Genomic DNA, 12,319 nt, shown 5'->3' on the forward strand with positions numbered 1-12,319 from the left:
CCTGACCCGGGTTGGCACATGGCCTTGGGCAACTGGTACAGGTTCTTGCAAGCTCCCTGAGTAAGATTTGTAACTGCTCCTTGCTAGTGCTGGCATGAGAGCCGCCAGGAAGCAGCCACCACTAACGCTACCGGTTCACATGCCCAGTTGCGCGTGTGCTGCCCAGCAGATACCGGTACGTAGTCACTGGAGTTCAACAGAGCAGCAATCTCAGATCCTCGCCACAGTGACGATACAACCACGAAAGTACGGTAATCATGCAACCATCGTACTCATGCGCATCAACACCACATGCAACGATGCACGACACAGAGCAGGCACTCTCCTCAAGCGGTCATGTTCACTCACTCGTCTTCGCCCACCCCCTGGCAGTAGCAGTAAGGAAATGCCATCTTCATTCCTCCTCTTTATACGCTCAGTCCACTGCGGGTGTCACTCATTTACCCAATGCCTACAGCCCTTCGCTCCTCTCTGCTCGCCTCGCCTCGCCTCGCCTCGCTGCTGCGCTGTGCTGTGCTGCCAGCCGTCACCACTCATCCCGCAATTCAAGACCCATGATTGCGCTGCCCACCAACCATTGCATCCCCCATACTTCCTACCTACCTCCAGCTCCACCAGGGCGTACATCATCATGACAGTTATTTCCATTTCAGGCTCTCAGCGGCTCATTTCTCTTTCAGGCTCTCAGCAGCCCACAGGGCCCAACCAGTCCATACTCTCAGGAGTGGTTGGGCTTCCAGCCGCCCTCTGGCAGCACCGTGAGGGCGGGGTCAGATCCAAAGGCGTTGATGAAGCCCTCCACGCCGCCCGCCAGCACCTTGACCTGATGAGGACACATGCATGCATGATGGGGGCAGCAGGGGGGTAGCCGTTCAATGCCCGAGCGGGGGGCAGGCGGCAGCAAAGGGAGGCGGTGAAGGCAATCGAGACAGGGGCGCCCGTCCAGAGAAGGGAGGTGTGGCGGGGCAACTGGTAGCCCCCACCACTTCCAGCAATCCGGGGCCGGGACCAGCTGCTGCGGGCGCGCCGGGGCCGGCCTGGCTGGGTGGCCGTGCCTGCCCTGCTCGCCTGCCAGGCTGCCACCTGCTACATAAGCCCGCACGCGCGTGCGCGGCATCTGACCCCACCCTCAGAATGAACTCGCCCTTGACCACCCCCCTACCCAAACCCCACCTGCCCCAGACCCTCGAGCAGCATGCGTACCACCCAGCGGCCTTCATCCGCCTCCGTCGCCTCACCTCGGGCGCGTTGTCCAGACCCAGCGCCTTGATCCGTTCGTTGAGGGCGCGGGCGCTCGTGGGGCCCCGCACCTTGGAGCCATGGCAGTGCACCACCACCTGAGAGGCGGGTTCAGGAGGGCGGGGTGCATGGTGGGGGAACGGCGGCGATGTTCGGCGCGGGACCCAGTGCGATGCCACGATACCTGCTGCACGTGCCCAAACCCTAGAGCGAGGCCCACCCCAAACCTCCAGCCAGACAACTCAACCCCTGACCCCACAAACATCCGACCTGCTGGAACCCGGACAGCTTGTCCTTGATGACCGCGTCCAGCTGAGACTTATCATCGGACTTGAACACGCCCGATGGTACGTTGAGCGCGGATTTGATGCTGCCCAGGGCCACCTCCTGTTGGCCAACATGAGGAAGCGGCTTGGATGCGCTGCAAATAAACTAAAGCGTCCATTTAACTCACGTCCGGTTCGCGGACGTCCAAAACCAGCATCTTCGCCGCTATTTTGTTGCGAATCACGTCGGCGACGAATTCAGGGCCAACCCGCGCCAGCTCTGGCGCAATGATCTGGTCATCTGCGTGTGCAGACACGCGGCAAGGTATTTGCCGGTATGCCAGCCGAGCGAGGTGCACGCGCTGGGCATTGACCCTCTGGCCAGGCAGCTGTCGTGCAGCGAGGAGGCTCATGGTGGTGGATGTATGTACTAGTGGATTTACGCCGAGAGGCGAGGAAAAAATAAAGTAAGTACATCCAGGCGGTTACATACCGGTAAGAATTATGCGAATGTCGTACAGTGCCGGCGGACGGAGTGAAGGGCCTTGAAGGGCTGGGACTGGGCCCGTGGACTGGGCCTGTGGACTGGGCCTGGGCTCAGCCACCAGCTGGGCCCGGCGCGCAAGGTGCCAGGCACAGCCCTGCAAGGTGCGATGGGGAGTGTATCGTAATGTATGCTTGTGGGCCGGCCAGTTGCGGCACGTGGAGTAATGCGCGGGAGTAATGTAAGATACTGTAAGCGGTTGCAGTGATCCTTGCTTCTTGCTTCTGGACAAGCGGCCGAACCCTGGAAGTACTCTGGGAGCGTTGAGGATCGGCTGGGTAACCGGCTCGCCTTGCCCATGCTGGCCCATGCACGCCCACGCGGTCCCGCCATCGCCATGCAGTCCTGTCCATCGGTCCTCGCATGTTTGACACGATAGCCTCTTCAGGTATGTAGTTGAGCAGCCCACGAGCACTAAAGCTCTTTCCGCGACCGGGCAAACGTTCACTATGGTGGCCTCGGCGAGTTGGCAGTTGGACCTGCTCGGCGCGCTTTCGGGAGCGCCCAGCCCCCAAATGGTGCGGCAGCAATTTCGGACGCCCATTTTTTTGTATGCTTAGCATACAAGGGCATACGGGAAGCTTCTTGCTTTCGAAGGAGGGACTTTCGACTCAGTCCGCGCGCGAAACTCCCTGCAGGCCGCTGCTGGGCTCGCGCTCCTGCTGGCGTCGCTGCTGATATACCTACTTGATCCCATTCAGCGTTGGCGCCTACGCAAGGTTCCAGGCGAGAGGCTTTTGCTCTAACCGCTGCTCACACCGTTCGCAAGTCGCCAACGCGTTTTTTTCTGCCCGCCTCGAAGCCGCCGATACGCTCCAGGCCTCTCCAACGTTGTTCTCGCTTGCTTTCTCGGTTACGCATCGTGGATAACCTCCCGCCTTCCGACCACGCAGGTCCTCCTGCGCGGCCGCTGCTGGGCTGCCTGCCGCAGCTGCGGGCGCAGCCCATGCCTCTGTTCCTTCAGAGCTGCGCCCAGACCTACGGACCCGTGTTCAAGGCAAGCGGTGCCGGCACATGCTGAAGGCGGACACGCACGCACGCATGTTCCTTGCTTGTCAGCAGAGGTGCAGGGAATTGCGGTCATACCCCATCATGTTTCTTCCGCATGCAGGTGGCTCTGGGCCGCAAATGGGCCGTGGTGCTGGCGGATGCGGAGATGCAGCGACAGGTGCGTGGGACGGGGGCGGAGCGGGGGTTTCGCAGACGGTCAGACCCAGCCCCAAATAAACCGAGACCCTGCACCCGAAACCAGCCGACAGATAAGAGTGCGGAGGAGATGTAACCTGGGGGTCCGTGGGTCTTTGGGTCTTTGGGCCGAGGTGCAGCCGGACCCGCCCGAACCCTGCGTCGCCCTCGCCGACAACACGCTCCAGTCTGGGCCCTGACATGCCACCACCTGCGCGCGCGTGCAACCTTGGCGTCCAGTGCGCTTTGGCCTGTGGATTCCCGACTCTCGTGCCTGCCCTGGCGCTATCATGTCGCATGGCAGTGTGTGCCGTACCGCATACGAAACGCGCAATCGCGCACGCCGGCTCCCTGTGCGTGTGTTTCTCTGACCCCCTTGCATACCTACTGGGTAAGAATGAGACACACACACAGTGGGTAACTGCGCGCGCGTGTATGGCGTAATTGTTCCGTTTGTTTTTTGTTTAACACGCACACACACACACACACACACACACACACACACACACACACACACACACACACACACACCACGCAGGTCGGCTTCAAGCTGAGGGCACACGCGCTCTTGGATCCTGACTTCACCCGCGGACGGTACCACCGAGTCATCCTCACCAACCTGTTCCGAGCCAAGTAAGAGTGCACGCACACACACACACGCACGCACGCACGCACGCACGCACACACACGCTTTGGGCGGGCTTTGGTCTCATTCTTTAACACACGCTTTGCAACTCCCATTTTCCATCCGCACACTTCCAAGTCCACCCGCAAGCCATTCTAGCCACATCCTGACCGATGGGCTTCCTGCCTGCCTGCCTGCCTGCCTGCCTGCCTGCCTGCCTGCCTGCCTGCCTGCCTGCCTGCCTGCCTGCCTGCCTGCCTGCCTGCCTGCCTGCCTGCCTGCCTGCCTGCCTGCCTGCCTGCCTGCCTGCCTCCCCCTACCCGCAGCGGCTCCACCTGGCGGCAGCTGCGTGCCGCCTGGCAGCCTGCCTTCGCGCCTGCCAGCCTGGCCGGCTACCTCCCACTCATGACCGGCTGCGCAGACCAGCTGGCTAGGCGGCTGGAGGCCAAGGCCACAGCCGCGGCCGGTGCCACAGCCTCCGGTGCTACAGCCGGCGGCGGCAGCAGTGTGGACATGTGGCGTGAGCTGGGCGGCATGACGCTGCAGGTGGTAGGCTCCACTGCATATGGGTGAGCGGGGCGGGGCGGGGCGGGGTTGTGGAGCGGACAGGCGTGGCAGCGGCGTGGCACATCCGTGGCAGGAGCGTCGTAGGGGCGCCGGCATGTGGCAGGGGCGGTGGGTACTCGCTGTGGCTTTGACTCTTCGGGAGACAGCATTGCCTTTTGTGGCTTTGCGCCACGCACCGCCATTACGCCGGCCGCCACGCACACGCCCCAGGGTTGATTTTCACTCCATCAATGAGGAGGACCAGGCTGGATCTGGATCTGGATCTGGGTCTGCTATTGCTACTGCCGGTGCTACAGCCGCCGCCAAGGGCCGTGGCGATGACGGCTACGGCAAGCAGCTGGCGGCGGCGTGCGGCCAGATCTTCCGATACACAAGCAGCGCGCATGGCAGCCCGTGAGTGCCGTGATATGGCTTGCGCCTGGCACTACCATTTATGATCCTGCCTGTCATGCCCTTGCATGCTGTGTATCCGCCACCCGGCCCCCACGTCCACATGCACGCCGACCCACATCAACCGTGTGCCGTACGTGTCGGCCCTCCGCCCCCCACAGCTACCTGCGCGTGGCGATGCTCTTCCCCGAGCTGCGGCGGCTGCTTGTTCCGCTGGCGCACACACTGCCCGACAAGCGATTCGCCATCCTGATGCAGGTGCGGTGTGCAGGGGTTGTCGGCACTTTCCATGTTTGCAGGCATAGCTCATGCGCCTGCCCTTTTTCAGTCGGCATCGGGTTCCTGCTGTCTACACCTAAAGTGCGTGTTGTCCTGAATGCTCGCGATGTGCCGTACGCACGTACGTTGTACCGTACGTGCGTGGCCCACTACAGGCGCGCAACAGGCTGTCAGGCGCGGTGTTCCAGCTGATGGACTCGTGGAAGCAACAGCACATCGCCGCAGCAGGATCCGGGGCTGCTGGCAAAGGAAGCAGCGGCAAGGCGGACGCGTGTCAACCCAGCACCAGCAGCCCTACCGCACACCCTCACACTGACTTCGACGCGGGCAGTGACGGCACTGGCTCGGCGCGGCAGAGCAGCAACGGCGTGGGGGCTGCTGCTACCAGCGGCCGCGGCGGTATGGCTGGTGTGGCACCCGGGAGCTTCCTGGACCTCATGCTTGGGCATCGTCAAGGCGGGGGAAGCGGCAGCGGCGGAAAGAAGGCGGAGGGCGAGGAGGGTGTGGAGCACGCGCCCCTGACCGATGAGCAGGTGGCGGGGCAGGTGAGATGGGTGGTGTAATGGGGAGCAGGAGCGGTGCAGAGGCCACGTGGACTTGCCATCTCACCATGTCCTCACGTACAAGCAAGTGAAGCAACACCACACCACACCGCGTCTCACGCCTGCAGGTGCAGCTGTTCATCTTGGCGGGCTACGAGACGACCGCCAACGCCCTCGCCTTTGCTGTGTACTGCATTGCAACCCACCCCGAGGGTACTGCAACCTACCGGTTGAGACAACTGTAGCGCAAGCGCCCCGACGCAGCAACTTGGTTCCTGACGGCGACAAACACCGAGATAAAGATAGGGACATTTTGCTTGCTTGCCACGCTTTGACGTTCGGTTGTTAGTATCCTTAACCATGGTGTTTCCCTGGACCCTGCTGCTGTGCGTGTTCCCCTGGCTGCAGTGGAGTCTCGTCTGCTGCGTGAGGTGGATGATGTGCTGCCTGGGTCAGACCAGCTGCCCGGCGAGTCCGACCTGCCGCGCCTGGCCTACACGGAGGCGGTGGTGAACGAGGCGCTGCGGCTGTTCCCGCCCGCGCACCTCACCAGCCGCGTGGTGCCGCCCGGGGAGACGCTCACGGTGCGTGTCACGAACAGGACGCCGGGTTACCAGCATGTTAACGTTTCGTTGTGACCCAGGCCCTGTCATTACCGTAAATGCAGGTTGGCGGATTCAACATCCCGGCTGGCATTCCCATTTTCCTACCCATGTACATTGCGCACCGCGACCCCGCCGTGTGGCCGCGAGCGGATGTGTTCCTTCCCGAGCGCTTCCTGCACGTGAGTGAAGGCTGCATGAGTGTCCGGTGTGTGGCGGGTTCTTGTCAGGCCTACTTACGTCATTAGCTGAGGGCCCGCGGGCAGCAGTTGCCTGGAGTCCCGTGCTATCCAGCCCCGCCCCCTGCGCCCCATCGCTCCCCCCTCATCCGACCCCTGCCCAACCCGCCCCCCTGTTCCCCCCTGCCTGCCTGCCTGCCTGCCTGCCTGCCTGCCTGCCTGCCTGCCTGCCTGCCTGCCTGCCTGCCTGCCTGCCTGCCTGCCTGCCTGCCTGCCTGCCTGCCTGCCTGCCTGCCTGCCTGCCTGCCTGCCTGCCTGCCTGCCTGCCTGCCTGCCTGCCTGCCTGCCTGCCTGCCTGCCTGCCTGCCTGCCTGCCTGCCTGCCTGCCTGCCTGCCTGCCTGCCTGCCTGCCTGCCTGCCTGCCTGCCTGCCTCAGTCCTCTCCGCTGTACGAGTCACTGCAGCCGCGCGGCGCCGCCCAGCAGCACGCCCACGCGCCGTTCGGCTACGGCAGCCGCATGTGCATCGGCTACAAGTTCGCAATGCAGGTGCGTGTGGGCCGCAGACTTCGACACACGGTCTTGTGACGCTGCTGCGTATCTGCACGCGCGCGGACCCACTCGTCCCACAGGCAACGGTCGTGTGCGGGATCACCCGATGTGCGGTGATGAACCTTCTGGCTTCAGTTTAATCGCGCATGTTGCCCGCTTGCCCACCATGCTGTTCCCAATCCTCATCAGGAGGCCAAGGTGGCCCTCGCCACACTGTACCGCCGGCTGACCTTCACGCTGGAGCCGGGCCAGCAGCCGCTGCAGGTGGAGGCGTCACTGACCATGGCGCCGCGCGGCGGGCTGCGCGTGACGCCGGTGCCGCGGCGCAAGCTGTGAGGCGAAGGTGGCGGAGACGAGTGAAGAAATGTGGGATGCAGGACGTGTTGCGAGAGGGCGCCCGCTTTGGGGTCTGACAGCATGAGGGCTTTAGAGGCCGGTCCGGGCGTAGCACGACGTTTATGGCAGAATGTTGGCATGTTGTTTGTCGCCCTTCAGCAACTGCAAGAATCTGTGGAGGTAGTACGGCAGGGGAACTAACGACTTGCACGAACCCCCATGCACGGCTCATGCACAAAGGTTTGCTGTGTTGACCGTAAGCACATATACTGGCAATAGTTGCGCCTAAACACTTTGCGACGTCCGGGATGTCGAACGTATTTGCAAACTGGCCGTCGGGCTCGGGAGCACCGCTCGGGGGCCTTCTGCGCAGCCTGGGAATGGTGAGACTGTCTCGTTGATGATACATAATTCTGTACATGGACTATAATTGCGTGTTTCGTGAAAGCTCCAGCAGGACCGTCGGCGGAGCACCAGTAATTATTGTGAGACATCCTCTCCGCAGGTCGCTGCGGGCTTCGCGCTTCTGCTGGTGTCGCTGATCATATACCTTCTGGATCCTATTAAGCGCTGGCGGCTTCGCAAAATCCCCGGTGAGCCGGCGACGCCAACCGCTGAGTTCATGGTTTACGAACACCCATTGTAAACGCGACGTCTGCTCTCGAGCAAGCGTCGCAAATACAAAGTGCCCCAACATAATGCCCTCAGTTCATTCAGTACGAATGGGGGGTTGACGAGCACGACGCACAGACACTAACCCATGCACCCCCACCCCCCTCGCAACCAGGCCCTCGCGGCCGCCCGGTGCTGGGCTGCCTGCCGCAGCTGCGGGCGCAGCCCATGCCTCTGTTCCTTCAGAGCTGCGCCCAGACCTACGGACCCGTGTTCAAGGCAAGCGGTGCCGACGCATGCTGAAGGGGGACACGCACGCATGCATGTTCCTTGCTTGTCAGCAGAGGTGCAGGCACGAGGTGCAGGGAACTGCGGTCTTACTCCATCATGTTTCCCGCATGCAGGTGGCTCTGGGCCGCAAATGGGTGGTGGTGCTGGCGGATGCAGAGATGCAGCGACAGGTGGATGGGGCGGGGTCGGAGCGGGGTCAGGGTGGGGGTGCTCAAATCCGCTTAGAGACATCGCGGGGACCATGGGAGATAGCAGGGTGGTTTGGCAGCCCTTGCGGCGGACAGTTGTCGGTTTTGTCGTTGTGATGGCTGCGGTAGGGGATCGCACAAGCTGTACATGCGGCCCCTGACTACTGGGACATCCACCACATCCAACCGTACCGTACCGTATTCGCTGCGGCCCTCCTTGCTCCTGCCCGCCGGCCATGGAGCTAGCTGTGCCCTGGAACCACCCACTTCAACTTGTACAGCGGTCCTAACTCCACGGACACACGCTGGCCTGTCTGCAGGTCGGCTTCAAGCTGCGGGCCCATGCGCGGACGGACCCGGACTTCTCCCGGGGGCGCTACCACGCCATGCTGTCGTCCATGCTCCTGCGCGCCAGGTGCGTGGCTGTGTGTGTGCGCTGTGCTGGGCGATGGCTGGTCGTGTTGGGAGCCCGGTGGCGTCGTTGGGTTCTGACCCAGCGCTTATTTGCGTGGTGGGCTTACGCGTGGCAACCGGCCGCGGACGTGCCCCGCCGACCCAAACCCACACCCTGACATGCCTGCCCCCCCCCGCCCCCCACACACACGCAGCGGCTCCACCTGGCGGCAGCTGCGTGCCGCCTGGCAGCCCGCCTTCGCGCCCGCCAGCCTGGCCGGCTACCTCCCACTCATGACCGGCTGCGCAGACCAGCTGGCCAGGCGGCTGGAGGCCAAGGCCACAGCCGCGGCCGGCGCCACAGCCTCCGGTGCTACGGCCGGCGGCGGCAGCAGTGTGGACATGTGGCGTGAGCTGGGTGGCATGACGCTGCAGGTGGTAGGCTCCACTGCGTACGGGTGAGCGGGGCGGGGCGGGGGCAGGGGCGCTGCACGCAGAGCACATGCCCACTCGAGGCTTGGACTCGGAGCATGACATCCGCTGGGCAGCGTGGCATGCCCAATCCTACGCGCCCCCCACACACCTGCCCCAGGGTTGATTTCCACTCCATCAATGAGGAGGACCAGGCTGGTTCTGGATCTGGGTCTGCTACCGCTACTGCCGGTGCTACAGCCGCCGCCAAGGGCCGTGGCGATGACGGCTACGGCAAGCAGCTGGCGGCGGCGTGCGGCCAGATCTTCCGATACGGCAGTCCCGTGCACGGCAGCCCGTGAGTACGGCAATCGGCATGTGTGCAGGGGACATGTAAGCTGGGTGTCAACCCACAGGCCAGGTCCTCCCGAACCTGTTGGACCTGTAGTGCGGCAAAGCCATGTGCGTCCTTGCGCCTTTCTGCTCACAGCTACCTGCGTTTGGCCATGCTGTTTCCGGAGCTGCGCTCTCTGCTGTTGACGCTGGCGCACACACTGCCCGACGAGAAGTTCACGATCCTAACGAAGGTAGGTAGTTGGGTAGGGCGTCAGTGCATGGTTTTGGTGTTGTAAGGGATATGGAGTGCGTGCTTGGCGCGCCCTGGTGCACCGCACCCCGATGGAGATTTTGGCCTCAGCACGCAACTACTTACCAAAGTGACAATGGGACACATGATGTATGACGCTGCAGGCCCGCACACGGTTGTGCAACACCGTCTTCCAGTTAATTGACTCATGGAAGGAGCAGCATCGTGCGGAGGCTGAGATTGATGCCGCGGCTAGCAGTGGCAAGCCGGATGTTGGAGCCGGCAGGCACAGCAGCAACGGCGTGGGGGCTGCTGCTACCAGCGGCCGCGGCGGGCTGTCGGGTGTGGCGCCCGGGAGCTTCCTGGACCTCATGCTAGGGCAGCGCCAGGGCGGGGAAAGAGGCAGCGGCGGAAAGAAGGCGGAGGGCGAGGAGGGTGTGGAGCACGCGCCCCTGACCGATGAGCAGGTGGCGGGGCAGGTGAGATCACGAGATGGGTGGTGTAATGGGGAGCAGGATGGAGCGGTGCAGAGGCCACTCGGACTTGCCATCTCACCATGTCCTCACGTACAAGCAAGTGAAGCAACGCCACACCACACCGCCGCGTCTCACGCCTGCAGGTGCAGCTGTTCATCTTGGCGGGCTACGAGACGACCGCCAACGCCCTGGCCTTTGCTGTGTACTGCATTGCAACCCACCCCGAGGGTACTGCAACCTACCGGTTGAGACAACTGTAGCGCAAGCGCCCCGACGCAGCAACTTGGTTCCTGACGGCGACAAACACCGAGATGAAGATAGGGACATTTTGCTTGCTTGCCACGCTTTGACGTTCGGTTGTTAGTATCCTTAACCATGGTGTTTCCCTGGACCCTGCTGCTATGCGTGTTCCCCTGGCTGCAGTGGAGTCTCGTCTGCTGCATGAGGTGGATGATGTGCTGCCAGGGTCGGACCAGCTGCCCGGCGAGTCCGACCTGCCGCGCCTGGCCTACACGGAGGCGGTGGTGAACGAGGCGCTGCGGCTGTTCCCGCCCGCGCACCTCACCAGCCGCGTGGTGCCGCCCGGGGAGACGCTCACGGTGCGTGTCACGAACAGGACGCCGGGTTACCAGCATGTTAACGTTTCGTTGTGACCCAGGCCCTGTCATTACCGTAAATGCAGGTTGGCGGATTCAACATCCCGGCTGGCATTCCCATTTTCCTACCATTGTACATTGCGCACCGCGACCCCGCCGTGTGGCCGCGAGCGGATGAGTTCCTTCCCGAGCGCTTCCTGCACGTGAGTGAAGGCTGCATGAGTGTCCGGTGTGTGGCGGGTTCTTGTCAGGCCTACTTACGTCATTAGCTGAGGGCCCGCGGGCAGCAGTTGCCTGGAGTCCCGTGCTATCCAGCCCCGCCCCCTGCGCCCCATCGCTCCCCCCTCATCCGACCCCTGCCCAACCCGCCCCCCTGTTCCCCCCTGCCTGCCTGCCTGCCTGCCTTCCTGCCTGCCTGCCTGCCTGCCTGCCTGCCTGCCTGCCTGCCTGCCTGCCTGCCTGCCTGCCTGCCTGCCTGCCTGCCTGCCTGCCTGCCTGCCTGCCTGCCTGCCTGCCTGCCTGCCTGCCTGCCTGCCTGCCTGCCTGCCTGCCTGCCTGCCTGCCTGCCTGCCTCAGTCCTCTCCGCTGTACGAGTCACTGCAGCCGCGCGGCGCCGCCCAGCAGCACGCCCACGCGCCGTTCGGCTACGGCAGCCGCATGTGCATCGGCTACAAGTTCGCAATGCAGGTGCGTGTGGGCCGCAGACTTCGATACGGTCTTGTGACGCTGCTGCATATCTGCACGCGCGCGGACCCACTCGTCCCACAGGCAACGGTCGTGTGCGGATCACCCGATATGCGGTGATGAACCGTCTGGGGTCAGTTTAATTGCGCATGTTGCCCGCTTGCCCACCATGCTGTTCCCAATCCTCATCAGGAGGCCAAGGTGGTCCTCGCCACGCTGTACCGCCGGCTGACCTTCACGCTGGAGCCGGGCCAGCAGCCGCTGCAGGTGGAGGCGTCACTGACCATGGCGCCGCGCGGCGGGCTGCGCGTGATGCCGGTGCCGCGGCGCAAGCTATGAGGCGAAGGCGGCGGAGACGAGTGAAGAAATGTGGGATGCAGGACTTGTTGCGAGAGGGCGGCCGCTTTGGGGTCTGACAGCATGAGGGCTGTAGAGGCCGGTCCGGGCGTAGCACTACGTTTATGGCAGAATGTTGGCATGTTGTTTGTCGCCCTTCAGCAACTGCAAGAATCTGTGGACGTAGTACGGCAGGGGAACTAACGACTTGCACGAACCCCCATGCACGGCTCATGCAGAAAGGTTTGCTGTGTTGGCCGTAAGCACATTACTGGCAATAGTTGCGCCTGAACACTTTGCGACGTCCGGGATGTCGAACGTATTTGCAAACTGGCCGTCGGGCTCGGGAGCACCGCTCGGGGGCCTTCTGCGCCTGGGAATGGTGAGACTGTCTCGTTGATGGTACATAATCTATACATGGACTGTAAATGCGTGTTTCGTG

The 12,319-nt window shown here is 63.2% G+C and overlaps 3 protein-coding genes across 3 annotated transcripts; 2 read left to right on the forward strand and 1 right to left on the reverse strand.

The window, feature by feature from the left end:
* Positions 1 to 26: 26 nt before the first annotated feature.
* CHLRE_07g354301v5 (uncharacterized protein) lies at positions 27 to 2,292 on the reverse strand. The gene is made up of 4 exons (XM_001702017.3): positions 1,694 to 2,292; positions 1,510 to 1,626; positions 1,239 to 1,337; positions 27 to 823 (listed from the first exon to the last, which is right to left on the reverse strand). The coding sequence occupies exons 1-4, from the start codon at positions 1,916 to 1,918 to the stop codon at positions 719 to 721; spliced, it is 546 nt and encodes a 181-aa protein (XP_001702069.2). The 5' UTR covers positions 1,919 to 2,292; the 3' UTR covers positions 27 to 718.
* Positions 2,293 to 2,422: 130 nt separating this feature from the next.
* Positions 2,423 to 7,514, forward strand: CHLRE_07g354350v5 (uncharacterized protein). Its single transcript, XM_043064623.1, has 14 exons — positions 2,423 to 2,567; positions 2,688 to 2,775; positions 2,943 to 3,046; positions 3,161 to 3,217; positions 3,773 to 3,867; positions 4,186 to 4,428; positions 4,637 to 4,819; positions 4,978 to 5,074; positions 5,251 to 5,640; positions 5,766 to 5,850; positions 6,046 to 6,221; positions 6,305 to 6,421; positions 6,855 to 6,965; positions 7,158 to 7,514. Exons 4-14 carry the CDS (start codon positions 3,206 to 3,208, stop codon positions 7,302 to 7,304), a joined length of 1,656 nt encoding a protein of 551 aa, XP_042923191.1. The 5' UTR covers positions 2,423 to 2,567; positions 2,688 to 2,775; positions 2,943 to 3,046; positions 3,161 to 3,205; the 3' UTR covers positions 7,305 to 7,514.
* Positions 7,515 to 7,562: 48 nt separating this feature from the next.
* Positions 7,563 to 12,317, forward strand: CHLRE_07g354400v5 (uncharacterized protein). Its single transcript, XM_043064624.1, has 14 exons — positions 7,563 to 7,687; positions 7,810 to 7,897; positions 8,092 to 8,195; positions 8,321 to 8,377; positions 8,716 to 8,810; positions 9,004 to 9,246; positions 9,381 to 9,557; positions 9,690 to 9,786; positions 9,950 to 10,264; positions 10,405 to 10,489; positions 10,685 to 10,860; positions 10,944 to 11,060; positions 11,434 to 11,544; positions 11,734 to 12,317. The coding sequence occupies exons 1-14, from the start codon at positions 7,613 to 7,615 to the stop codon at positions 11,878 to 11,880; spliced, it is 1,887 nt and encodes a 628-aa protein (XP_042923192.1). The 5' UTR covers positions 7,563 to 7,612; the 3' UTR covers positions 11,881 to 12,317.
* Positions 12,318 to 12,319: the final 2 nt, after the last annotated feature.

This window comes from Chlamydomonas reinhardtii, chromosome 7 (genome assembly GCF_000002595.2).
Source record: "Chlamydomonas reinhardtii strain CC-503 cw92 mt+ chromosome 7, whole genome shotgun sequence".
NCBI classification, from domain to species: Eukaryota; Viridiplantae; Chlorophyta; class Chlorophyceae; order Chlamydomonadales; family Chlamydomonadaceae; genus Chlamydomonas; species Chlamydomonas reinhardtii.